Here is a 25,722-nt window from a genome sequence, read left to right as displayed (position 1 = left end):
CGTTCTGTGCTGCCATTGTGGTGTTCTCGTTTATCCACAGGAGTCCTATGTATGGAAGATGTATCAGGAGAGGTGCTGGGACTTCTTCCCTGCTGGAGACTGCTTCCGCAAGCAATACGAGGACCAGTTGGGCTAGAGGGACTGTAACTGCCCTTTACCCCCACTCTAATGCGATTAGAAACTCCAACCTGAACAAGAAACTCAAACTAGTGTAAAACATGCTGCTGACGAATCTTTTCATTTAAAAGCACGGCTACGGGCCACGAGACTGACCACCTGTTTAGGATAAAGACATCAAGCTACAAATGTGCATCGTAGACACGCGCACACAAACATGGTGCCAAAACATGACATTTAATCTTTTGAAGACCTCATTGGTTCTATTGACGTTTTATTGCCGTTTGTATTAAAACGCACTGCGAAGGGAGTGTGTGAGAGCACACACCTGAGGAACACCTTATACAAAAAATATTAATAATAATAAAGAGAAAAAAAAAAAAATAAACACAGCATATCCAATATAGCTGTCAGTGAATGATGCTGGTCAGGACCAGTTGGCCCGTTATATTTCACATAATGCTAACAGGAACCTACCCATCGGTAATAGCGGAAATATTTTTGAGTGACGTATTCCTTAGGCACGCTGAGTGAACGAACAAATATGCACAACATCTTTTTCTTGTTATTCAACTAAAGAATGAGCATTTATGACCTAGAACGTGCAACGTCTTATAAAACAGTAAGGCAGCATGCAGAATGTCAAAAGCAGAACATAGATCCATGAGCCCATTAGATTAGTTCATCAACAGTCAAAGTGCCTTATGAAAAAGAAAAAAAGGAAAAAAAAAAAAAAACACACTATGCAAAACATTTTGTCCCTCCTCATATGTGTAGCAAGCCTGTATTTTAGGTGAACTTACCTACCTAGATTAGATTTGCGGCTTCAGTTAAAGTTGTTCCAAGTAAAATGTACAACTGCTGTTATGTTTCGTTTTGATTTCTTTTTAATAGCCGAAGCGTACCATCTCTGCTGGTGTTAAAGGAAATCGATACGAGAATCCAAAGCGGAGAACATTAGGCTATAACGCACTATTTAACAGAAACAAGGCAAAATTGTAAACCATTACCGTTTGGCCGTTTGTATGTATGTAGAAGCGCTGGTGAATTGTGTTTCATTTGGGAGAAGAGGGCAAAAAACACAATAAAGCGATCAATGCAATAAATCCCACCTGTCGTTTACTGCACAGATACAGATACACAGCTCATAATCCAGACTGCACGGATTCACACCCACGCGTTAGTAACGGCCTCGCTTGCTGAAGGGCATCTGCCTTCATCAGTGAACATTAACAGCAGGTTATTCATTTAATCAGAAATATTGATGGAGGTCCAGCGCTGATCTGAAGGACCTCGCCGACGTGCAGGTTTCCTCGATAGCCATGCAGTCGCATTTGTTCATATCCAGAATTGCTTTTCGGACACACTCGGAGTTGTTCTTGGTTGTTTAGGAGATCAAGCTGTCTAACCAGTCTTCCAGATCTTCCTCGGTCAGCTCCTGCTTCACTGGCTCGGATTTTCGCCGCGACTCTTCAGGCTTCTGCTGGTGCCTATTAGTCTCCGCTTCGGTTTGTTGACGCTCCACGTCAACCACCTCTTCTTCCGGCTCCTCTACCAGTGACGCAGCTGAAATGATCAAACATCATCAAAACAAATTCACAATAAGTAAGGGATAATAAACTTCGGAGTGGACCGTTGTAGGAAAAGCACTGAGGATGAGGTTGATTATTTTCCAATCGCAGCATGCCGCAAAATTTTTATTCCTCTTATACCACAGCGAATTTGGCAACAGTTCCTTTTTTACTTATTTATTAATGGACGACGTCACGCTTTTTAACCATTTACAGTTACATTTAAATGCGCAGCAGCCTCCTGAGTTAATACTGTTATAACAGTTCGCTCCAGTCCAATCGTTTTATTGGACAAGCGGCTTTCCGAGACTTCCAAACATTTGTCCATGTTGTGTATAAAATGTCAGTTACTCTTACGTGTTTACCGAACTGTTGTATGAAAGCCACTCGGGTGTGCTGATATTCAGTACGACAGCACTGTGGTATAAACCACACTCTACTGCATCAGCGTGATCACTCACCTTCCTCCGAGACAGCAGACACGTCCTCTACGGTATTTGAAGTCTCTGACTCGGCTAAAGAAAGGCCTGCGACAGGTTTCTGTAGTCCCAGGAGAAGGTCCAGCTCCTCGTCAGCATCGTCCCCAGGGCTGCTCACTGCATTGGAGGTGTGGGAGAACACGCTGGTGCCTGGAACAGGCTTCACAGGTCGCGATCCATGCGAGCCTGGCTCTTGACCCGACTTTGCTGGAGCCGGAAGCTTAAATCCACCGACGATTGGATTCACTTTGTTCAGTACCCCTAGTGACGGCAGTTCTACCGGAGTCGACTCCTGCAATGACGAAAGCAACTCAAAATGACACACTGATTAACCGCTACCTTATTCTACCTACAATGAAACCTGTCAAAAATGCAACCTGAACAAGACTGGGCTCCAGGTCAAGCTTGTGGTGCAGGGGCAGCTCCTGAAGTGACCGAGCTAAAACCTCCAGGTCCACAAACAGAGCAGGCACCTGCAATCGGAATCCAACAGCACAAGTGAAAAAAAACACAGACGTTCAGGATTACACAGTTAGTCACCGGGACAGCCGGAGTCCAAAACAAATAAGACTGAAGCAAGTTCTAGTGCAAGAAATGTGACAGAACCCTAGTGACTCAGCTCCAAACAATGAAGATAACAAGGTAGAATTTCTGGGGATTCCTGAACAAAAATGCAGTTCTCATTAAAAGGTGTGCATCAGGACTGCGATCCTGTGGGACCAAACACAAAAACGCCATGTTAATTAATATCAGTGTGCGCTGGAGGAAGTGTGGTACTATACGAACCATTAAATGCATTACATTTATCCTACACGTACTATTCAGTCTTCCTGTAAATGCTTTGTCCTGGTCAGAATTACTGCTGTTTCAATGGCCCTAGTCGGTTCTGTTTCCCCAAATATAAAGGAATGAGCTCATTAGAAAATAGTCCAGGTGAGTACAAACAAAAATAACTGCCGAAGCAAGTGGGACTGGAGAAGAGTGTTGGAAGCGTGAAGGATTGTAAATAAAAAGTACTACCGCACACATTGTTTGCATATCCTGGTGGTACAGGCGTGACCGGTGTAGGAGGAGAAGGCTGGTGATGATGTAAGCGTTGCTGCCTCACTGCTTCAGGGTCCCTGGTTCGATTCTGAGCTCAGGTTAATGTCTTGTAGCGTTATGCCTGTGATTAATGTGCGTTTCCTCGCACCTCTTAATACATGACATGAGGTGGACTGTCTATTCTAAATTGTCCTGAGGTGTGATTGAGTGTGCATGGTGCCCTGCAACAGACTGGCATCGCATGCAGGGTGTGTTCCTGCCTCACACCCAGTGTCCCCAAGATAACACTCCGGACTCTCCAATCAGTCCGACCTTGATATAGCGGTTACTAAAGATGAATGAATGAATGGTGAAACAAGAGTATGTCCACTTCTTGTTTGTGAACTATAGCAGAAAAACCGAATAGTTGCACACGAGCAGTGCTTCCTCCATTTTGGATCTTCCGTGTCCACACGGTGTAGTCAAAGCAGTTGTTCCATTGGGTTGAAGGTGCACATTTTTGTGGTCCCAGTAACACTACTAAATTCAAACCGTGATGCCACAGAACATTTCAAATCCATCGCATCAAGTTTGGATCAACAACGGAAGAGAGATTGGAATCTAAAACTGATGGACTGAATTTGAAATGGCGCCGTGCCAAGAAAACGCTCATTTGAATTAAAAAATTCATTTCAAGTTGACAAAGAAAAAAAAAAAGCATGGAAATTCAGAATGACAAAAATTTAAATCCAAATCCTAGCATTATAAATATCAATTTAATGTTGGAGAAGCGCTACTGGAGAAGTAGGTAACCAGGACATCTAAACTTTTTATATTATAATGTCCAGATAATGACTTATTTGACTGTTTATCATTTTAAAGGGCAAATATACTTGCTAAAGCTAATCTGATGTGTTTGTGTAGGAGTTCCATGTACCTGGTTAGTTCCTAGTGAATCCATCTCCCAGTCTTTCTCCTCAGAAAACCTGAACTGAGTGAAGGAGTCACCTAACATTGGGGAAAGGAAATGCTGATTAAAAATGACTGATATTTAATTAATAAAATCACAGCACATATACACAAGCACAGGAGTTGGTTTAGTGTGAGAAGGTGGACTAATAGGTGTTCAGCTGGGCTGACATCTGGTGTCTGAAGGTCATAGCATAGGATTTACATCATTTCCATGCTCATCAAACCATTTAGTGGACCCCCCCCAGTGCCGAGTCGAGGGGGGCGGAGTCAACCTGGAAGAGACCACTCCCGTCAGGAAAGAAATGCACAATCTACACACTTACATAAGTTGTTATTATTATTATTGAAATAAATGTAGTATTGCCACTAGTGGAACGGTAAGAATTCTACAGCCGCATGTTTCTCGTCTTCATTTACAACACAAAGCGACTTCCATTCTGCAAAAAAGCAGTAAGAGACGACAGCAGGAGAAAGACCCAGCTGCCGTGTCACACACAGCTGTGCGAGTGAAGAAGAGCATGTGCTGCAGATCTCACTGTGAGCGCGTGCGCCTCGAAAACAGGCTTTCAGCTGCCCCTTCGCTTGCCAACTGCAGTTGGTGATGTTGCTTATAGAGACGTGTAGTGGGAGCAGGGGGTCAAGTGCGCACAGCGCTCACACGCCTTTGCCTTTTTAATGTTGTCTGGATTTTAGCGGCACGTTATTAAAGCGGTAAACACAAAACCAATCGGCGTGTGTGAAAAATCCCCGAGTGGCCATTCGACCAAGCTAGGAAGCCAGATTGCTCGCGGACGTGTTCAGTTTAAAACGGGTCTATACGTGCTGCTGAGAGATCGAGACTGTGCGATTTTGTTTAATCTTCAATAAGGAATCAAACAAACTGAGATGAACGCTTGACGTGAAACATTTCACGAGTAGAAATATTTCTAAATACATTCTAAAACCTTCCGTTTACTTCCCGTTGTTTTAACGGGAAACCAAAATGCCACATTTCCAAGAATTCCGGACCCCAGTGTACATCTGCAAAACAATTTCTCCATGACTGTACATGAGTTCAAAACAACTTAGCTTAGCAGGAATTGCTGCGTTCTTGAGTAATATTTACTAAAACGCTGAGCCGTATTTTGTAGTACTTTTATTCCTGGCAGTGGAGGTTTGGACACCGGATGATAAAGTTCACATGCAGACTGAAACTTAAAGAGCATGATATGATGATGGAGGAGCTTGTTAAATGGATCTACTGGCTCAGATCCGTGCAGCAGGCACGCCTCCCTGTATAGCTGCACATCTGAGGCTATACCCTGTACTGAAATCACATAAATTACATAAATCATACGCAATGTTGATGAATCACTGTTTTACAACAGCATCTACTTTACTGCTCGTGCTGTGAGGAAGAGGACAAACTGTCTCATTAAAAAAAAATGAAATGAACAAGATACTGACGACCTAGAAAAAAAAAAAAAAAAGAATAAAAACGATGGATGCTCATGTCCGACATCATTAAACAGACCACAGGACATTTCCCCAGGATGCACTGGCACTCATTAAACTGAGCTTTATTCTGCGGGCTTAAAAGCGGCAAATGGAAACAGCGAGAGTTTTCGTTACGGCACGTCACGAAGACACAAGTGGAACTCGAAGCAATTAATACAAAACAACTGTGGGGAAAGATCACGCCGTCGGTGAAAATCGGAGTACTAACTGCAATTTTAAAAAAAAATGTCTTGAAAACAAACAAATAAATAAATAAAAATCAACCATGCATGAAAATCAGACTGCTACTTATTAAAAAGAATTCAGGGATTGACCGTGTAAACACAAACCAATTTCCCAGAATTATATATTGAAGTTATTAGAATTATTATCGAGTTCTTATATCTATTAATCTGTTGGCTAGTCCCTTACACTGAGTGGACTTTTCAATCCAATTGTCAAGAACTCAAAAACACGTAGGTGCATAAATATCGTCACTTTGGACCTAAAGCTGTTCTGTTGATGGAAAGTTCAGGAAATACAAAGACTATAAAAACCCTTGGGAATGTGTCCGCTTTCCCAAAAGTGAAATAAATGTAGGTTCATTTCAATTACAGGTAGATCACTCCATAAATATAGCTTTATAATCATTAGTAGATGGAACGTTAATGACATTCTAAATACCCTGAGACTTGTGAAAAAAAACAACAACAACAAAAAACCCCCCCAGAAGCTAGCCACATGCAGGGCAACCCATTAAATAGGCCGGTATTAATGATCGATCTCTCTGTCGGAGCGTGACGAGGAAACGTGCTGAAATACAGTAATCTAGTCCAGGTCAGCACTTTTCCCATGAGCGATTCTACAAAATGAACAAATTTACAGAGATACATCGATATCAATGGAAAACAGACAAACCAGATTCTCCTCTGAATACATTATTATTATTAATGAGAATGAATAACTGGCTTTCGGACAAACTCGAGAACAATCGTCCACGCAGCTCATTCAACGTGCCACATAGTTCATGTGTCGTTCCCTAGAGCAGAGAAATCCTGCAAAACTGAAATTGTCCTCAGAGAACTAAGAATGAACACAACATTAGGAATGAATAACTGAATTTGGAAATTAACTTTAAAAAAAAAAAAAAAAAAGATAAAAAAAATGATAAAATTGGGAATGTTAGCTCGCTAACTAGCAAACAAAGCTAATTTCAGAGTTCATACAAATGCTTCATAATGAAACGTCCCGGACCAGGTGATATAAAGCACAATACAAGAGAGGTCATTCAAACACGTTCTTTATTTCTTCTTAAATAAATAAATAAATAAATAAATAAATAAATAAATCAATCAATATATTTTTCTGGTTCTGTTGTCCGACGACAGAACGAGTGTGAAATTCACTTCCAAGCCATGTCCAAGCTGCTGCTCTGCACGGACAAAACCCTGACTTTATAACGACGTCGTCGTCGTCTGACAAAATCATCATACACAAATGTTAAAGACGACGGCTGTGCCGTGACCTCTCAGTTAGAGGTGTACCTGTGGGGGGGGAAAGCGGGACCGTACTGCGGTACAGGCCACGCTCTTCTACACACAGTAGCTAAAGTTTGCTCAAAAATTTGCTAGATTTGTCACTAGGTGCTTTTTGAGGGGGGGAAAAAAGGATCACTAAAGGGGTCTGAGAAGTGGACCAGAGCTGTCTGTTAAAATGAGTGAGTGAATAGTGGGAGGAGGAGTGGGAGGAGGAGGAGGAGGAGTCATATTTTGAGTGAAAGGATTGTATCTGTGTTCTATTCTATGACTATTTTCAAGGTTTTCCAAGCCAAATTCAGGCAGTTAAAACATCCTGTACCAACCCTGATTTTATTATTTACACACAGCGGTTAGTGTACCGTTAGCTCGCTTAGTAGCGAACAACAAAATCAGTCTTTAAAGACTAAGGTAAAGAATTTAGATTAAAGGAAGCATCACTGACCACTGTGTATTCTGCAAAAGCAGTGGGATGTGTGGTTTTAACGAAAACTGCAGCACATACAACATTACGGTACTACCATATTGACCATACTACTGTTTAAAAAAAACAAAAAACAAACAATACAGTGGCATCGGCGGTACCGTAGTTCTGGTGTACCGTGCAACCCTACTTCCTATTGAGTTTCACCAAAAACAAACAAACAACTCTCACACAACTCTCCTGCTAGCACCTAGCACAACAAAAATGACGACATTAGCTAGACTAGGATACAATTTCCATGACGCAAATACATCATGCTACACTACAAAACTTGGTTAAAAGAGGCTACTCATCAATTTGTGTTCCTCTTAGCCTGTATTCACACACTCGGCTAACGTAAATGTAATAATATATGGCGAGCTAGTTTGCTAGTTCGCACTCCTGAGCCGAGTCAGTGTCTGTCCAAATAAAAACATGGGACTGGATAGCACACCGGAGATTTCTCGTGTCCGGCTGTACAGCTAATAAATTGATCATTTGTCCACACTGAGAACACTTTTTTGTTTTTTATGGGTAGTATTTCCCTGACGTTCCAGCAGCTGTGGATCACCAAGTCACTATTCCGACTCATCTCTGATATGTGCGTGAAAAGGGAGAGGATGAGAGGAAGGTGAGAAGTACCATCAAGCAACACAACCCAGCCAGGACCTATTCACATCACAGCCATCTGGCAAAGGCTAGCTGAGCATCTTGTCCAGTACCAGCTGCCTAATGGACAGTTTCAAACTCCGAGACTTCCTTTCCGATTCACTTCAAACATGCTTTAAACCTTCGTTTAACGTCAACGTTTGCACTGTCGGTTTTACTTTCATGTCCGTTTGCACTGTTTGATTTTTATCTTATTTTTATTCGACTAGTATTTTGCCGTTTATCCAAACAGCACGTCTCGTTATAAGACTTAACATGATCTACTGTATCTGTTGAAGTCCCGTCCCCCCCCCCAATAAATCCTACTGTTGAAATATAGCCTAATGCATCACTGCAACCCTGAAACCCAATTCATCACTGCTCTACACGTGTGCTTCATAAACACACCTTTTAACATGTCCATGCATTTATTTTCAATGGAATTTAAAAAAAAAAAAAAAAACCCCAAGCAAAATCTATATAAAACTGATTTAAAAAGTAAAGATGGAGACACGGGATAATCTGCTGGTCCAGGACCTGGGAATTAGAGCAGTAAAACCTATTAAACCAACACGGCGACAAGCAAGCAATCTTCACTGTAATCTTCGAAGGACAAAACAGCACGAAGATTACGTACTACGTGATTGTAGGGCAAACGATATGACGTGGCTTACGGGAAAATCAAAACGCATAATACGGCAAACTTGGAGAATAATTACTGCTCTCAAAGCCAGTGCGTCTGAAGACTGGAAGATGAAACGAACTACAAGTGGAACAGACATGTGTTCGGGGAAATAAACTGCCCTTAAAATGACTGTTCCACTGGATGGTGCTTAAATACAGAGGAAAGCATAATGGCCCATTAACACTGCGGTTACAACTCATAACTATCGTCAACCAAATGACACTGTGCTACTGCGTAGGCAGACAAGCACACAGATGCTTTCCAATTATTTTCTTCACTGAGGAAAGACAATACTAATGTGTGTGCGCACATTCAGACACACACACACACACACACACACACACACACACACACACTCTTTACCTCAAGTACTGGTGAGTACTGCTGAAAATATCTGCTTACACAACACAAATCTTTTTTATTATACCTGCTCCGACTTCAAAACTTAATAGCAGTATCATATATTCAACACACACAAAACTGATCCATTAAACTTGAAAGTTACAGCTTGGACACGTTAACGCGACACTCCTGTGTTTCCAACATCATCTCTAGACAAGGCTGTAACTAGCTACAGAAAGACATGGATGTCCAGTATAGATTTTGACTGTGGTTGCGGCCATGTCTCTACACGCCATATCTGCTCTACACGCCATATCTGCTCTACACAACATTTCTGCTCTACACGCCATATCTGCTCTACACGCCATATGTGCTCTACACAACATTTCTGCTCTACACAACATTTCTGCTCTACACAACATTTCTGCTCTACACGCCATATCTGCTCTACACGCCATATCTGCTCTACACGCCATATCTGCTCTACACAACATTTCTGCTCTACACAACATTTCTGCTCTACACAACATTTCTGCTCTACACGCCATATCTGCAGCGTCTGTGTGATTACAAGAAAGAAGAGTCCACATTTGTCTGTACTGGGGAAGAAAAAAAAGGATAAAAACCTGTTCCTGCCAGGCGTATTTATAATAGAGGTCTAAGAGCACTTAAAAATGTCAGTAAACATTTCAAATTCCCAACTCCAAAAGGCGTAATGCTAATTCAAATCTAGAACCATGAAAATGAAAATGAAATGATAACGGAAAACTCTTGGAGTATTCTTTCATAGATTGTCTAGTGGTGACTCATGCAGTCAGCAACTGAGGCGACTCATTTCTTGCCTAATCTGGGAAACGGTGTTGTGGTTGAACTTGCTGATGTATGTGATGGAAGGTCCAGCCGGTGAAGCGGACAGAATCAGCGCCTCAGCCCGCCACCTGGAGGTCAAAAACCTGACAGGGGGCTGCTCTCCTAGAGGTGCACTGTCACCAGCGATCATTCACAGTACCTTCTCCTCGCTGCACCACACATCGATGCTCAGACATCTCAAAGTTTAGCCAGCCGTGAAACAAGGTTCGCCACGGCACAGAAGGAGGACGGAGTTAGTGGCACCCAGGCGGCCACGCCCATCATATGAGGACAGATGCTTGCAGGATCTAAAGAACCAATGGCATGCAGCCAAGCAGTCTGATGTAAGCATAAGTCATAAGCAATGCTGTCATCTCACACACATCAATAAAATAAAATGTGTATGTATACACACTGCCCTCCATTAATATTGGCACCCTTGGTAAATATGAGCAAAGGCGGCTGTGAAAATTGTCTTTATTGTTTAACCTTTTCACCAAAATACTCTGCAAACAATTTCAAACCCAACACACGTTTATAAAAAAAAAGGTGTGTTGTTAAATATAGGTGTGCAACAATTATTGGCACCCATTTAGTCAATACTTAAAAAAATAAAAAAAGTTACCTCCCTTTGCCAAGATAGCAGCTCTGAGTCTTCTCCTATAACGCCTGATGAGGTTGGAGAATACATGGCGAGGGATCTGAGAGCGTTCCTCCAGACAGAATCTCTCCAGATCCTTCACATTTCCAGGTCCACGCTGGTGGACTCTCCTCTTCAGTTCACCCCACAGGTTTTCTATGGGGTTCAGGTCAGGGGACTGGGATGGTCATGGCAGGACCTTGATTTTGTGGTCAGTAAACCATTTCTGTGTTGATTTTGATGATGTTTTGGATCATTGTTAGGATACATGACATATAGTGGGATTAAAGCTGCAGTAAGAAAACCTCCCATGAACCGTCATTACGTGCGAATAGCTTGCACTAAAACAGACGTTCGGATAAAAACCATCGCTGGGTTCCAAGTTCAACACGGTCACCAACATTTCAAAATGGTCCAACTGTATTAACCGATCCGGTAACTTCTCAAAAAGTACAACGTGCATAGGAAGCAAGGACGGACCAAAACGTTCCATTAACTGTTTCTTCATTAGTTCTTGAACTATGTAACTATGTAAGTGCCCTCCGACGTGTTCTCATCAAATCAGGTGTGTTATATTAGGAATCCAATTCTCTCTCCATGCTCTCGAATTAAAACTACACCTAAAATGATTTATTATTCACGACTACGTTGTAATTTTATTGGTCGTCTAGAAAAATCCAGACATTGGATTTACTTCTGTACGTTTCTGATATCAGGAAGGATTTTTTTTTTTTTTACGATACACCTTCTTATCGTTTTAAAGTCAAGACCATTCGTGTATTTTTACAGCCATAATATTGAATCTGATCATTAATTATTGATGAATGTCTTATTGTTGAACAGGTATCTGGAAGACTTCTTGACCTTAGGGGAAGAGCTGGGAATATTCACCTTATGTAAAAGGCGATCACCTCGAGGAGTCATTAATCTCAAAGCCTTTTGTTGTCCTTATACGATACGGAATGGCAGACACTATACACAAAGAATTATGGGATTCTAACAATTAACAGCAGCAAATATTCATCTGCATTTATTCCACTGAGAACCGTGAATAACGGAAAGAGGGGCTCGTCTGCCTCGGGTCCTGATCGCACCCGACGCACACGTCGACCCTTATGTTTTGCCGACAGTTTTATCTCTCCTCCTTCTCCTTTTTCAGTCGCTACATCACACTGACCATCCTAAACGATGACGAATGGCCCAGCCCCTGTGGGAACGATCTCCTCCCTGCCAGTCAGCTACATACGTGTATTACACACAGACACACACATGCACAGATCAACTGTGCAGAAGCGACAGCAGCAGCGGCACCCGATCATCTCCCTCTACTGACTGCCAAGGAGCGTCTGCTCCAACCCCTCAGAACATCACCTTTATTCTACTGCAGCCTAAAGACGGTCAGTGTCCCTGCTTCTGCTCCTCACTGCGTTTTGCTTCCGAGTGCCGGAAACGCATCGTTGCCGAAAGGATGAAAGCTGTGAAGTGTAAGGAAAAGGATATGCGGCTGGATGAAGCGAGCGCTTTGGAGGACTTTTCCAGCTGAAGAGTTTCAGGGTGAAGATGGCGTGTGTGATCAATACAGAGATGGACAGGCTGGCAGTGTAACAGGACACGGACAAAAGTGAGTACTTCTTTAAAATAAAAAAAAACCCCATCATCATCATCATCATATAGTTCTCTCTTTAGTGGGTAGTCAAGAATGAGCTTTGCGACAGGTTTTGGGAAATAACAGTCTTATGATGCATACCTTTTAAAAAAAAAAAAACACACAGGTGTGCGCAAAAGTCTATGACTGGCAAACAGTGTTATCCGATAGACAAGACAGGCACTGAAATACTAGACCCTAAAAATTCTGTTTACACCTGAACACCCCAAACAAAAAGGGTTTATATTAGTCACGTAAAAAAAGGTTCATTCATTAGTCTTAATTAATATCTCTCTCATATATATATATATATATATATATATATATATATATATATATATATATATATATACATATATACACACATATACACTATTTTGCATTCTTTTCAAATTTAATACGATCATTTCCAATCCAGATTACATTATTGACAACTTGTGTTGAAAAGTAGACTCTGTCATATTAACATGAATTTCAGAGTTTATTAGTATTTGTCATGTCCCCTTTTTTACTTTAATGACCGTGTGCACGCGAGCTGGCGTGGACTTGGGTTTGTGTGAACCCATTTTAGATCAACTCCATCGGAGCGTCATCTCTTTGAGGAAAACTCGACCTTTCGTACAAAGCAGTGAACATGGTCAATATCACAAACGTGCTTACATTTAAATAGAGAAATAGTGCAGGATCTTCAATATTAAACATTTTACTTTTTTTTTTTTTTCTTCCTTCGTTTTAAACGTTTTAAAATTCGAAACCCGTTATTTCCAATTTGAAATGAAACACACAAACAAAAAAAAAAATAAACATCCCAGATTTTCAATGTGGTCTCGGAATTTTGGACCTCAATGTATACACGTACTTGCTTCGAGAAAAATCAGACATAGATTAAACAAAACTATACGGTCGACAAAAATTTCCAAGGACTTCACAGTGGGTTTTCAGTGTCTACAAATCATTTAAGGTCTCACGCAAAAGATAAATAAAGGTTGACAGCTGTCCAAAAGTTATCACACGAATAAAACATTACTTAGAGCGTAGATGGTTACTCATTGGATAAAGAATTAGTGATTAATCCATTCAATCTAAAATATATTACAGATACAGTCATGAGTCTGAATCAGATCCATATGCGCCTCAGCAAGCCACATTCGGTACTGAAAGGTGTGTGGGTGTCACGTCTGTTCAGAGCCACGAAAGAGCCAAAGCCATTAAGCAGACCATTGTCCTGAGCACACGACCCCTAGCAACAAGGCACCAATTACATGAGCATGGTTTGGGTAACACTACTGAAATGCAAACCCCCCCCCCCCCCCCTCCAGAGAGAACGGAATTTTACGTTGCTAAATTCATCTTCGATCAAGGAAGCGACGGCAGACTCGAAATCGACTTTTAATTCCCCTCGGAGGGGCTCGTCTTAAAAGGGTGTTACTTGCATCATAAATCCCTCTGTGTGGCGACACCATTTAATTAAGGGGCTGCTGATAGAATCACAGAGGAGCGGTTCCTGGTAAACGGGCTGAATGTGCTCTGTGAAAAGATCACCGCGTCTCCACGCAACAAACCCTCCGTTCCACAGGAGAACGCCATCAGCAGCTCGGACGTATTCAGATCAGAACGAAATGGTTCGACGATTCCTCACTCGGGCTTAACTCAAAACTGATGAGAACGGGTGGAGAAAGACAGACTGAGGGAATCCTTTAGAAACAGTACGGGAGTGAATTCACATCGAGTAATGTAGGTCCCTTTTAAAACACACTGAAATAAAATCTGGCTAAAAGTGTGTGCGTGTGTGTTTCACATAAAGTGCTGTTTGAAATGGCATACTGGACTAGATCATTTTTAAGGGTCTTCAAGGGTTTAAGTGTCATGGGCATCCTAAAAGGGTTCTACTTTTACACAATATCTTACAAAAGTGCACTTTGACATGGTTTATAACAATACTGCTAATACTGTCCTATTTCCAGCTCTGATTCGGATCACAAAAGAAGCATATATATATATATATATATATATATATATATATGAGCGAGAGAGAGAGAGATTAATATTGTAACACTTCCTGTACTCTTAGATTATGCAAAGAACCCTTGAGGATATGGTTATAAATTGTTCACGATGGTGACTGCACCAAATCAACGTTTCGAAACGTCTCATGATAACGGAGGGCGGAAAATACCGACTGCCACTGTGCTCCGATCTCCGAACGAACTCTGAATTACACACCCGATCGAGCCACGAGCTCAGTCTCCAGATGTTACACGACTGAACAGATTCCTGGAATAACCACCATTTCACCACGTAGTCTCTTCATTCAACACATAACTACATGCCGCAGTCCTGTTCCGACCTGCTTTAGATCAATATACGACGTCGATTAAATAAATAAATAAATAAATAAATAAATAAAGAGAGGGAGTTAATAGAATGGTTTGAAATTCCACACAATAAATGCGACAATATGTCAAATTTGAACGCGGTACGATACAGTGGTCTCTCAACGTGACTCGTTTTCAACGCAGCAAAAATAAAGCACTGCATGAATGCGCCTTTGGTTTCCACTTCGAATTGATTAAAAACATCGAACGGTATAAAAGAACGATACTTGCAACCTAACGACACGGTGATTCGTTCATGTTCATGTGATTCGTGCAGGGTTGCAGGGTCTCAGCAGAAATTCAACATGCATTATCTCAAAAAAAAAAACACACACAAAAAGACCTGGAAGTGGCCCAAAACGTTCAGCCGCTGGAAAAGGAGGACGCGTGTTCTTATTTTTCGCAGTCTGTCCACCTTAAAGAGCTACGTTTTCTACCTCCAACCTTATTTCAAAACTAGCCCAATTTATTGTAAAAAAACAAACAAAACAAAACAAAGGGGAGTGTGTCTCAACTGGGCATATCTTAAATCAGGCAGCTCTCTGTGACTCAAACGAGTTTGTGAATCACGTGTTCTCGAGTGGTTTCATATCTGCTATGAACGTCCCAATAGCCCGCTGATTAGGCAGACGAAAGGCTCTGCGACTGCCTTCCTATACACTGAGGACATCTGGGTTCGAGATCAAACGACGAATATGAGACTATAGATCAGAATTTCCTGATATTTACATCTAAATGTGTTAAACAACTTGGAATATGACACTTTTGGTGTGAGACCAGTCAATTTCTCGGTGAGCAAAACTCAGATAGACTTAAAGTGAATAACACTTCATATCTGGTCGCATATCTGGTCCCTTGCTTGCAATAACTGGATCAAGCCGGCGGGGGGGGGGGGGGATTGTTTCTCCCTTCAGTCTCCTCTTCAGGAAGTGAAATGCTGCTCAATTGGGTTAAGGCCTGCTGATTGACTTGGCCAGTCTAAAACCTTCCACTTTTCCCCAGATGTTGCGTTGGCAGTGTGTTTTGGGTCATTGTCTTGCTGCATGATGAACTTCCAGTTCCCAATTAGATTGGATGCATTTCTCTGTAAATTCGTTCTGCTGCTACCATCATGAGTTACTTCATCGATAAAGATTAGCGAGCTCGTTCGAGAAGCAGCCGTGCAAGCCCAAGCCATGACGCTACCTCCACCATGCATGACCACTGAGCTCATACGTTTTGCATTATGAGCAGATCCTTTCTTTAGAGGTTAATCATGGTTCCAGAACCTTTGTGGCTCATCTCTGTATTCATTTGCAAGTTCCACTCTGGCCTTCCGCTTGTGGATCGTGATACCTTCACCCCGACCCTATGAAGACTGTTGGTGATATCACTGACTGTTGTTTTCACAGCTCTCACAATTCTTTTGTCATCAACTGCTGTTGTTTTCCTTGGCTGACAAGTGTGATCTGACGAGTCTACAGTTCTTGTAATAATAATCATCATCATCATCATCATCATCATCAGATGTTACCTATAATCCATCCAGTAACATTTTCTCAACATGATTATTTTGTTGATAGGATGCCTCCTCTTTCCAGAAGCATAATTATATCCACCACTCCTGCAGAAAGCACTACAGCCAGCTCAAATCCCTGAGACATAACAACCGACAAGCAAAGCTCCTAATCACAGTCAGGCAGTGCTGTGGAAACAGCCGAATTCCTGATTTCAGTTGCCATAGATAATGCCAACAAATTACGCCCACATTCAATTAATCAGACCGCACTAAATGGAGTGGTGTTTTCACGGCACAGGAGGTGACTAATTGTTCGTGTGGGCAAAACAAACACGGTCAGATAATAGGAATAAGAAGCACACTGTGGTTCTCAGGGTAGAAAACCTCGACTAAATAAAGTAGTTTCTCTCAGCATGCAGTTGAATAAAAATAAAAATAAAAAATCGTAGCATTAGTAGTTGTGAATAACGACATGGGTTTAGACCAGAATATGAACAGAAATATGACATTAACTTGAACAACAGGACAGTTTAATTAATTAGTGTTATCTTGATTTGACAATACATCGATAGAAAAATTTTTAATCTACAACCCTAAAGAACATTTTAGGACGGTTTATACCACCGCACTGCTGAATTCTCAATTCTGATTGGTCAGCATAGCTTAACTCGTCTTGTTTCGCAGACGACGTGACTGTAACTAGCTAAAATAATCATGACGCGTCATTCTTTAATGTCTTCGTTGGGAATTTCCTGAGGAACAACAAGAATAGAACACTTCACTATGTGCTATGAAAATATTCAGATGGTAATAGAACAACACTACTCCGTCACTGATTATTTTCCTTTAAATAACAAGCTGGAAATTGGGATATTGGGGGTCTGGGGGTCACGCCATGAATTTTCCCTGTTTCACGTTGTTGTTCTTGGGCAGAACAAACTGCTTAACTGCAGTGCAAATACGATCCCCAATGTTAAACACGCCCAGAAAACCACAAGGGGGCGTTCAACACCGCTGCAGAAAAAAACAACAATCTTTGAAATAGAGGACACAAACAGCCCTCATGAACAGCAGCGTGTTTGTTGAGGAAGCAGATTGGGGAAATGAGACGCAGATGAAGGACAGAAGAAGAAGAAAAAAGAAAAACAAACTTGAGAGAAAGCAGGATACGAAAGCTTGTTCCGCTGTTGAATACGATACCACATGATTCAAATAGATTAGAATCAAGTGTCATCTATTTAGTAAGACCTCAGATGAGTCAGTCAAGAGCTTTTTAGGTGTGTACTGGATATCCAGCAAGTAAAGCAAAACTAACTGAATACCCAAGTAATGCACAGGGTTTAAAGACAAATTTAAACCTAAATATTCTTACCTGTTTAAAGAGATGAACCAACTCGCAGATTACGATAGGAGACTTTACCTAGCTGATTTACATGTCTCAATGAAACATGGAATAGAGACATCACATATTACCTGTCTCAATGTAGAGATTTCATTCATTTGATATGCTAAACGCACACTCTTATTAGTTCATTAAGTAATCATTACTAATTTTTTTTTTAAATGACTAATGAATCAAATCAACAGTAATTTGTAAGCAACCTAAAAAGACAAATGGAAAAATATAAACAACCACAACATCACTATGAACTAAAACACACTGATGTGCAACAACAAAGTCCCGGTTATAAGATACAGAAGTGACGAATCAAACCCGTTATTCGGAATGAACAGCCAATGTGTTCTTAACAGATACAAATATAGATACTCCTAGGAGACGCACTCATCATTTATTCGTTTTGTTTGTTTGTTTTGCCAGAAATGTTCACAAGGCATTTGGTTGAGACTAGAAGTGTGCGTCAGTTGTGCCAGCAGGTGGTTTTTTTATTTTCAGGTAGGCACGAGTGTGTGGTCAGATACGAAGATCACGAGGCAAAGAAAGTGGCTGAAATGATGCTTATTTTGGTGTATATTTTGGAAAATAGATCCCTATACAGACACAGATAGTGTCATTACATTATACCCATATTATACAGTCAACAGTGATTACTATAAGATTTGACATAATACAATGATACAGTGTGTACTCGTCTACAAATCGTATTTTATCAATCATATTCACTCATCAGAACGCTCTTCCAACTGACATCCAGCTGTGCACCAAAAATGAAAGCTTGCCCAGGGGTGTTTCTTACAGGCCGACAGCCCACAGCAGGGTCGGACGACTGAAACAATCCTAAACTGGCGTTGTGTTTATACCCTGGTGTGAGAGCATTATCTCAGATGTGGCTCCACGGCAGGACACTCGTGTGATGAGCACGTGGAAAGCGCAGCTCTTACCTGCAGAAGTGAGGAGGACGTGATAGTCTGTCCCTCTCTGCACTGGAACATCATCATTCACCTCCTCTTTCTCCGATTCCTTATAACGATCCCAGTTGGACTCCAGCTTTCTCCTGGAATAGATTGCTGGCATCTCGTCTTCAGCGTTTTCTTTGTCATCATGTTCATCTTGACCCTTAAAAAAAAAATTCATTTCACATTAATCACTAGTTGTACTGCAGCAAGCTGGGTTTTTTTTTTTTTTATGAATAATTTTAAAAAAAATTATTTATCTGGTGGTGCAGTCGGTTGCAATACCACCACACAGCTGTAGGGGCGCTTATCTGAGATCGAGTTACTCTCTTTATGGACGTTTTCTCTGGGTTTGCAAACAAAACACAGGTTTATCTAAAAACAAAAAACAAACAACAATAAAATAAAAAAAAAACTTTTTTAAAAAGCAACAATTATTGCACACCTATGGTGCACACCTATTTAACAAAGATTATTATTATTATTTATTTTTATTTTTTTTAGATAAGCCTGTGTTTTGTTTGCAATGATATCCATGAGAGAAGATTATTTTTGTGAATTTTCTGAACAAAATATCAAAATGTTAAAGAATAAAGACACATTTTCACAGCGTTCTTTGCTCATATTTACCAAGGGTGCCAATATTAGTGGAGGACACTGTGTATGTGTGTGTATTGTGTGCATATTATATATATACACATATACACATACACGCACAGAGTGAATTCATTTGCACGGGAAATAATAAGCAATAGAAGTCTACACTCACTGTCCACTTTATTAGGAACACCAGTACATTCATGCGGTTATCTAGTCAGTCAATCATGTGACAACAGCGCAACGCATAAAATCAGGCAGGTACAGGTAAAGAGCTTCAGTTAATGTTCACATCAAACATCAGAATGGGAAAAAAAGTGATCTTTGATCATAACATGGAAGGGCTGTTGTGAGTATTTCAGAAACTGCTGATCTCCTGGAAAGTTAACACACAACAGTCCCTCAAGTTTACACAGAACGGTGAGGGAAAACAAACAAAAACAAACAAACAAATACATCCTGTGTGCAGTCTGCAGGATGAAACACTTTGATGAGAGAGATCAGAGGAGAATGACCAGACTGGTCTGAGCTGACAGGAAATCTATAGTAACTCAAATAAGCCGTTTACCTCCGAACTCTCTTATCAACGAGGCGTTTACACCCACAGTAGTCGCTCACTCTGTGTTTTTTGTTTTCCGCACCATTCTGTATAAACTCTAGCGACTGTTGAGTGAAAATCCCAGAAGGTCAGCAGTTTATGAAATACTCAAACCAGCCCATCTGGGACCAATCTCCATGCCACAGTTAAAGGTCACAGAGATCACTGATATTTGATGTGAACATCACCTAAAGCTCTTGACCTGTATCTGCATGGTTTTATGCACTGCGCTGCTGCCACATGATTGGCTGATTAGATAACTGCATGAATGCTCAGGTGTACAGTTGTTCCTAATAAAGTGGACGACAGGTGTATATAATAATAATAATAATAATAATAATAATAAAACGATTTGTGATCGGGAGAACAAATGTAATGCCTTTTCTATCCTACTGGGGTGTTTAATTAATTAGTTAACCTTTTAGATAACAGTTTCTTAAACAAACAAACAAACAAACAAACAAAAAAACAACTTACAGTCACAGAACCAACTGTAAAGTGTTCATGTAGGAAACTGACACCTAGATGAACACTTCACAGTTGGTTATAGCAGGGGTTCCCAAACTTTTCCAGGACAAGGCCCCCCAAATGGCATTAACATTTGACCGAGGCCGCCCTTTTGCAAGATGTCTTTAAAACACATTAAAAATACAGACTTCTGAATATATCTCCCTTTTTTTGTATTAATAATTACATCTTACATCACATTACATTAGGAATTGATTGTGTGTGTGTGTGTGTGTGTGTGTGTGTGTGTGTGTGTGGTTGTCTGAGAGTGAGAAAGAGAAAACATACTAGTGGGAGGGATGGGCTTGGTGGCTCCGACCGAATTGTTGAGGCCCCCAGGCGGCCCCTAAAGGTGCTGCGGCCCCCACTTTGAAAACCACTGGGTTTTATGACTGTAAGTCATTCCCTTCAAATGCTATTGAAGTTAGAAACGTGTTTTACAATGTCGTATGTAACTTTAGAGACGGCCCCTTAATTTCCACCTATCCGCGAATATCGAACGTCCAACGACACACCGACTTTATTCCAGTGTGTATATGCAGACTATAGCCATTTAAATTATTTAAATTTAGTTAGCATTCACACGGTCAGCTAACACCGAATCCCAAACGCCTCTCCTGGCTATAGGAGTAGTGCACTACACTGGTTGTGGAGCTGTTGTTTATTTCCCTACACAGTGCACTAGAATAGGAAGCAGGTTGAAATTCAGTAATGAAGTAAACTTTGAGCTTTGGCTAAACAATCACTCACTCGGCGAAAAACATCTGCAGCGCCATCCTCGGGAAGACCGCGTCCTCTTCCGCGGTAATGGTCTCTTTTCCCTCTTCCGCGGTGATGGCCGCCTCTCCCGCGACCTCTGCGCTCCCCGACACCCCCGCTGTCATTACCGCCAGCAATGCCGCCTCTTCTCCACTGACCACCGCGTCCCCTGCTCGGTCTACCCTCCATCACTGATTACAGCCGAGCCCGACTGGAATGTAACTCCTGGTTGTTACACTAAAAACATTCCCCAATTTCCGAAGAAAGGTTCCACCTACAAACTGCACCGAATAATAATAATAATCTCTGTGCACGTGGTTCTCAAAAGTTTTTTTATGATTACAGACTTTTTTGTTTGTTTGTTTGTTTGTCATATGTACATAAGTACAATCTTCCTTGTACAACAAAAATTCTTAAGTCTCACGAATGCTGTAAGAGATTTCAAATAAAATAACGAAATTATGTTAAAAATACAAAGTTGTTCGTGACCCCTTTTTGGTACGCATTATAATACCACTGGGTTAAAAAACAAAACAAAACAGAACAGAAAAAAACTTTTTTTGTTTGTTTGTTTGGTATAGTCAGACTCATTCTGTCTATACATTGCCTAATTGACTGGGCACTTGATAAATTATGCCACTCACACTACTGATGTGGTCTCACAGGGCACTGTTCATTACTGAATCTAATGCTCTGTAACTAAGTATTAGTACTAATATTGACATTATAGTGGATGGTACCACTTATAAACCATGAAGATGGCTTTGGACTGCAGTTGATGTGAACAGTTTCTTGTTACGATGGCTCAGGACCGCAACTGCTATGATAGTTTTAAGACTTGCCACGAACCGCCAGTTTTGCACTCAAGTAACATTTATCTTCAACAAAATAGACTTCAAGTGAAAACTATAATGGATTTCCTGGCTCATGACCATGTAGTACACATAGAAAGGAATCATTTATAATTGCACTATTCGGTGTCACCCAGATGAGGACATGTTGTCTCAGGGAGTGTTTCCTTGCCACCGCCGCTTCTCGCTTGCTCATTAGGAACACAATGTATATATTTAAAATTCATATCCTGTATTTAATTATTTCCGTAAAGCCTCTTTGCGGCAATGTTCATTATTAAAAGTGCTATACAAATCGAATTGAATTGAATTGAATGTTAACGTTGATCTCGATTCACTTTGAACTATACTAGGGACTGTGCTTTTTATATATATATATATATATATATATATATATAACACAAACAAATTTCAAACAATCTAACACAATGTTAAATGGTTTAGGTTCTGTTAGTTTAAGACTTGAAAGCTCATGGATCTACTTAATTGTGATGGTACATATCTATTTTATTAGTAGTTTGTTCGAGTAGTTTGTATAAAATAATAAAATTCTTCTGAGCTGCAGCTGCGATCAGAAACCGTGTCTCTGTTCGCCTCCTTTCAAATCAAGAAAGAATGTGAACCTCAAAACAAAATCAAAAGTGTCCAAATCCCTTTCTCTTTTCTAATTCCAGGTTATCCACTGGTAATTCATCATGAAGTACAAAGAGGACTGTTTATCTGGCATTGTCTCCCAGTAGACCGTCACTGGAAAGATGGATGAACAACTTCACAACTCCACAGCAAGTGGCAACACATCGGTCATCCTGTCAGTTCCACGTAATCTTTGGGAAGTCATCACTATCGCTACCGTGTCTGCTGTTGCAAGCCTAATCACCATAGTGGGAAACATATTGGTGATGCTTTCTTTCAAAGTGAACAGTCAACTGAAGACTGTGAACAACTACTATTTACTAAGTTTGGCTTTTGCAGACCTCATTATTGGAGTGTTCTCTATGAACCTTTACACGACATACATTCTGATGGGAAACTGGTCTCTGGGGAACTTAGCATGTGATCTCTGGTTAGCTCTGGACTATGTGGCAAGCAATGCTTCAGTAATGAACTTGCTGGTGATCAGCTTTGATAGATATTTCTCCATTACGAGGCCACTTACGTACAGGGCTAAACGAACACCCAAGCGTGCTGGCATTATGATCGGCTTGGCGTGGCTGATATCCTTCATCTTATGGGCCCCTCCTATTTTATGCTGGCAGTATTTTGTGGGTGAGAGGACGGTTCCTCCAAACCAGTGCCAGATTCAGTTCTTCTCAGAACCCGTGATTACATTCGGAACAGCCATCGCAGCCTTTTACATTCCTGTCTCCATTATGACTATTTTATACTGGAGAATCTACAAGGAGACCGAGAAGCGAACAAAAGACTTGGCTGAGCTGCAGGGGATCACGTCTGTGGATAGTCACGATAACCCAAAAACACAAAGACAACGATCTTGCTTTGCTTTCGGCACTGCCCGACGTAGAACACACGGCTCGTGGTCTTCATCGAACCAGAGTAACGTGACAAAGACTACAGCACAGTCTGAGGACATGTGGGTGAAATCAGATCAGGCAGCCGCTCTCAACAGCTACACATCCTCTGAAGATGAGGAGCATCCTGTTTCAGAAGCACCATCTCAAGATTCCTACAAAAACCAGGATGAGCCATCGAACTGTTATGAAGAAAACCACTATCTTGCTAATTCCATCAAGTATTGCTCACAGAAGAACAAGAAATGCATCTCTTACAAGTTCAAGCCAGTCATGAAGAACATCAGCCCCCAGAAAGCCAACAGTGAACCTGTTAAACATCCTAGCCCATCATCACAACACTTAACGCTTACGTCTGCGTCCGCGTCAGCCCAACCTATGGATGCCAGTCTCAAAAGTCAAATCACTAAACGGAAGAGGATGGTTCTCATCAAGGAGAAGAAGGCAGCTCAGACCCTCAGCGCTATTCTCCTGGCCTTTATTCTGACCTGGACTCCATATAATATCATGGTGCTCATCTCCACCTTCTGCTCTGACTGCATTCCTGTATCCCTCTGGCACCTGGGCTACTGGCTCTGCTACGTCAACAGCACCATAAACCCCATGTGCTACGCCTTATGCAACAAAACGTTCCAGAAGACCTTTCGAATGTTGCTCTCCTGCAAGTGGAAGAAGAACAGAGGAGAGAAGAAACTGCACTGGTGTGGGCAAAACCCACCAATGACCAACAAACTGACACAGCAAGCAGACTGAGTAATCCATGTGGCAAAAAAAAAAAAGATATCTTAGCGAATAAATATCTTGACTATAGTCTAATTTATCTCCTATTTCTCACATTTCTTTCCTCACATGTGTGTAGGCACTATTCCGATTTAACATTTGAAATGGTTTTGTTCAATCAACAGATATTTTGCTTCTTTCTAATGAATAAGCTTGAAATAAGCAAAATTATCTTGCAACAGAACAAAACAATTTGAAGCTTGAAATTTGTAAAAAAAAAAAAAAAGTCTATATATAGACTTCTATATTTATATCAAATATGATATATTTGATAATATAATCCATCCATACATTTTCCATACCGCTTATCCTACACAGGGTTGTGGGGGAGCCTGGAGACTATCCCAGGGAACTTGCAGCACAAGGCAGGGGACACCCTGGACAGGGTGCCAACCGATCACAGGGCGCGATCACACACCCTGGACAGGGTGCCAACCGATCACAGGGCACGATCACACACCCTGGACAGGGTGCCAACCGATCACAGGGCGCGATCACACACCCCAGACAATTTAAAAATGCCAATCAGCCTACAACACATGACTTTGGACTGGGATAGGAAACCCCTGAAGCACGGGGAGAACACGCAAGTTCCGCACACACGCTGGAGGCAGGAACCGAACCCCAAACCCTGGAAGTGTGAGGCAAACGTGCTAACCACTAAGCCACCACGCTACCCCCATTTCATAACAAATTTAATAAATTTGCCTATATTCAAGATAGTTTTCACTTGCTATAATATTTCCAAATTAAGTGCCAGCTACGTATGTGTCCTACAGCGTGTGTGTGTGTGTGTGTGTGTGTTGTACACTTATGTTTCTAGCTGTTGTAATGTTTTGTGTACTGTCTAAGCATTAACATTGTGTTTGTGCATTTTCTTTTAAGGGCTTGGGTGGCATGCTTATTTTATTTCGTATTTTGAAATCTGACTCAAAATCGTATTTCGATCAGCGTATTTAAATTAAAGCATAGTAAACGTGCCTAAAGTCTGCTTAAACTTACTTAGCATTAGTGCTAGTTACTAAACTCTGATCAACACCAAATCACTGGGTTGTGATAGATTTTCAAGTGTTGCAGGAGGCAGTGAGCGGCGCTTACGATCGTATAATCGTGTGGCAGCGGCGCAATGCATAAAATCTTACTGCCGTACGTGAGAATCCCAGGACGTGGGCAGTTTCTGTAACACTCAGACTAACCTGGCTAAATCTGGCACCAACAACCAGGCCATGCTCAGGTGAGATGAACATTAACTTATTAATTAACTGTATCATCAAAAGCTTCCGTTAACGTTCCTATCAAACATCAGAACGGGGGAAGATGCGCCATGGCAAACAAAATACATCCAGCAAGCGCCGTTTCTGTGGGTAGAAACGCCTTGATGATGAGGGAGATTAGAGGAGAACTGCCCGACTGTTTCGAACTGATACGAAG

General features: G+C 41.2%; 3 protein-coding genes across 5 annotated transcripts in view; 2 read left to right on the top strand and 1 right to left on the bottom strand.

The window, feature by feature from the left end:
• ryr3 (ryanodine receptor 3) overlaps window positions 1-174 on the top strand; it is a 96,938-nt gene extending 96,764 nt beyond the window's left edge. For all 3 annotated transcript variants that reach the window (XM_053614560.1, XM_053614559.1, XM_053614561.1), the window contains one exon: window positions 41-174. In XM_053614560.1, coding sequence (XP_053470535.1) covers window positions 41-136 — 96 coding nt within the window. In that variant the 3' untranslated portion in view covers window positions 137-174. The remainder of the gene's footprint in view (window positions 1-40) is intronic.
• aven (apoptosis, caspase activation inhibitor) lies at window positions 52-21,387 on the bottom strand. The gene is made up of 6 exons (XM_053614562.1): window positions 21,123-21,387; window positions 18,659-18,833; window positions 4,128-4,198; window positions 2,545-2,640; window positions 2,150-2,459; window positions 52-1,683 (listed from the first exon to the last, which is right to left on the bottom strand). The coding sequence occupies exons 1-6, from the start codon at window positions 21,318-21,320 to the stop codon at window positions 1,505-1,507; spliced, it is 1,029 nt and encodes a 342-aa protein (XP_053470537.1). The 5' UTR covers window positions 21,321-21,387; the 3' UTR covers window positions 52-1,504.
• A 1,177-nt stretch (window positions 21,388-22,564) lies between these two features.
• chrm5b (cholinergic receptor, muscarinic 5b) lies at window positions 22,565-24,977 on the top strand. The gene has a single exon (XM_053614198.1). It carries the CDS (start codon window positions 22,738-22,740, stop codon window positions 24,262-24,264), a length of 1,527 nt encoding a protein of 508 aa, XP_053470173.1. The 5' UTR covers window positions 22,565-22,737; the 3' UTR covers window positions 24,265-24,977.
• The last annotated feature ends 745 nt before the right edge of the window (window positions 24,978-25,722 follow it).

The sequence above is a fragment of the Ictalurus furcatus genome, chromosome 25, assembly GCF_023375685.1.
Source record: "Ictalurus furcatus strain D&B chromosome 25, Billie_1.0, whole genome shotgun sequence".
Classification (NCBI taxonomy): Eukaryota; Metazoa; Chordata; class Actinopteri; order Siluriformes; family Ictaluridae; genus Ictalurus; species Ictalurus furcatus.
This window is presented reverse-complemented; position numbering and strand designations above follow the sequence as displayed.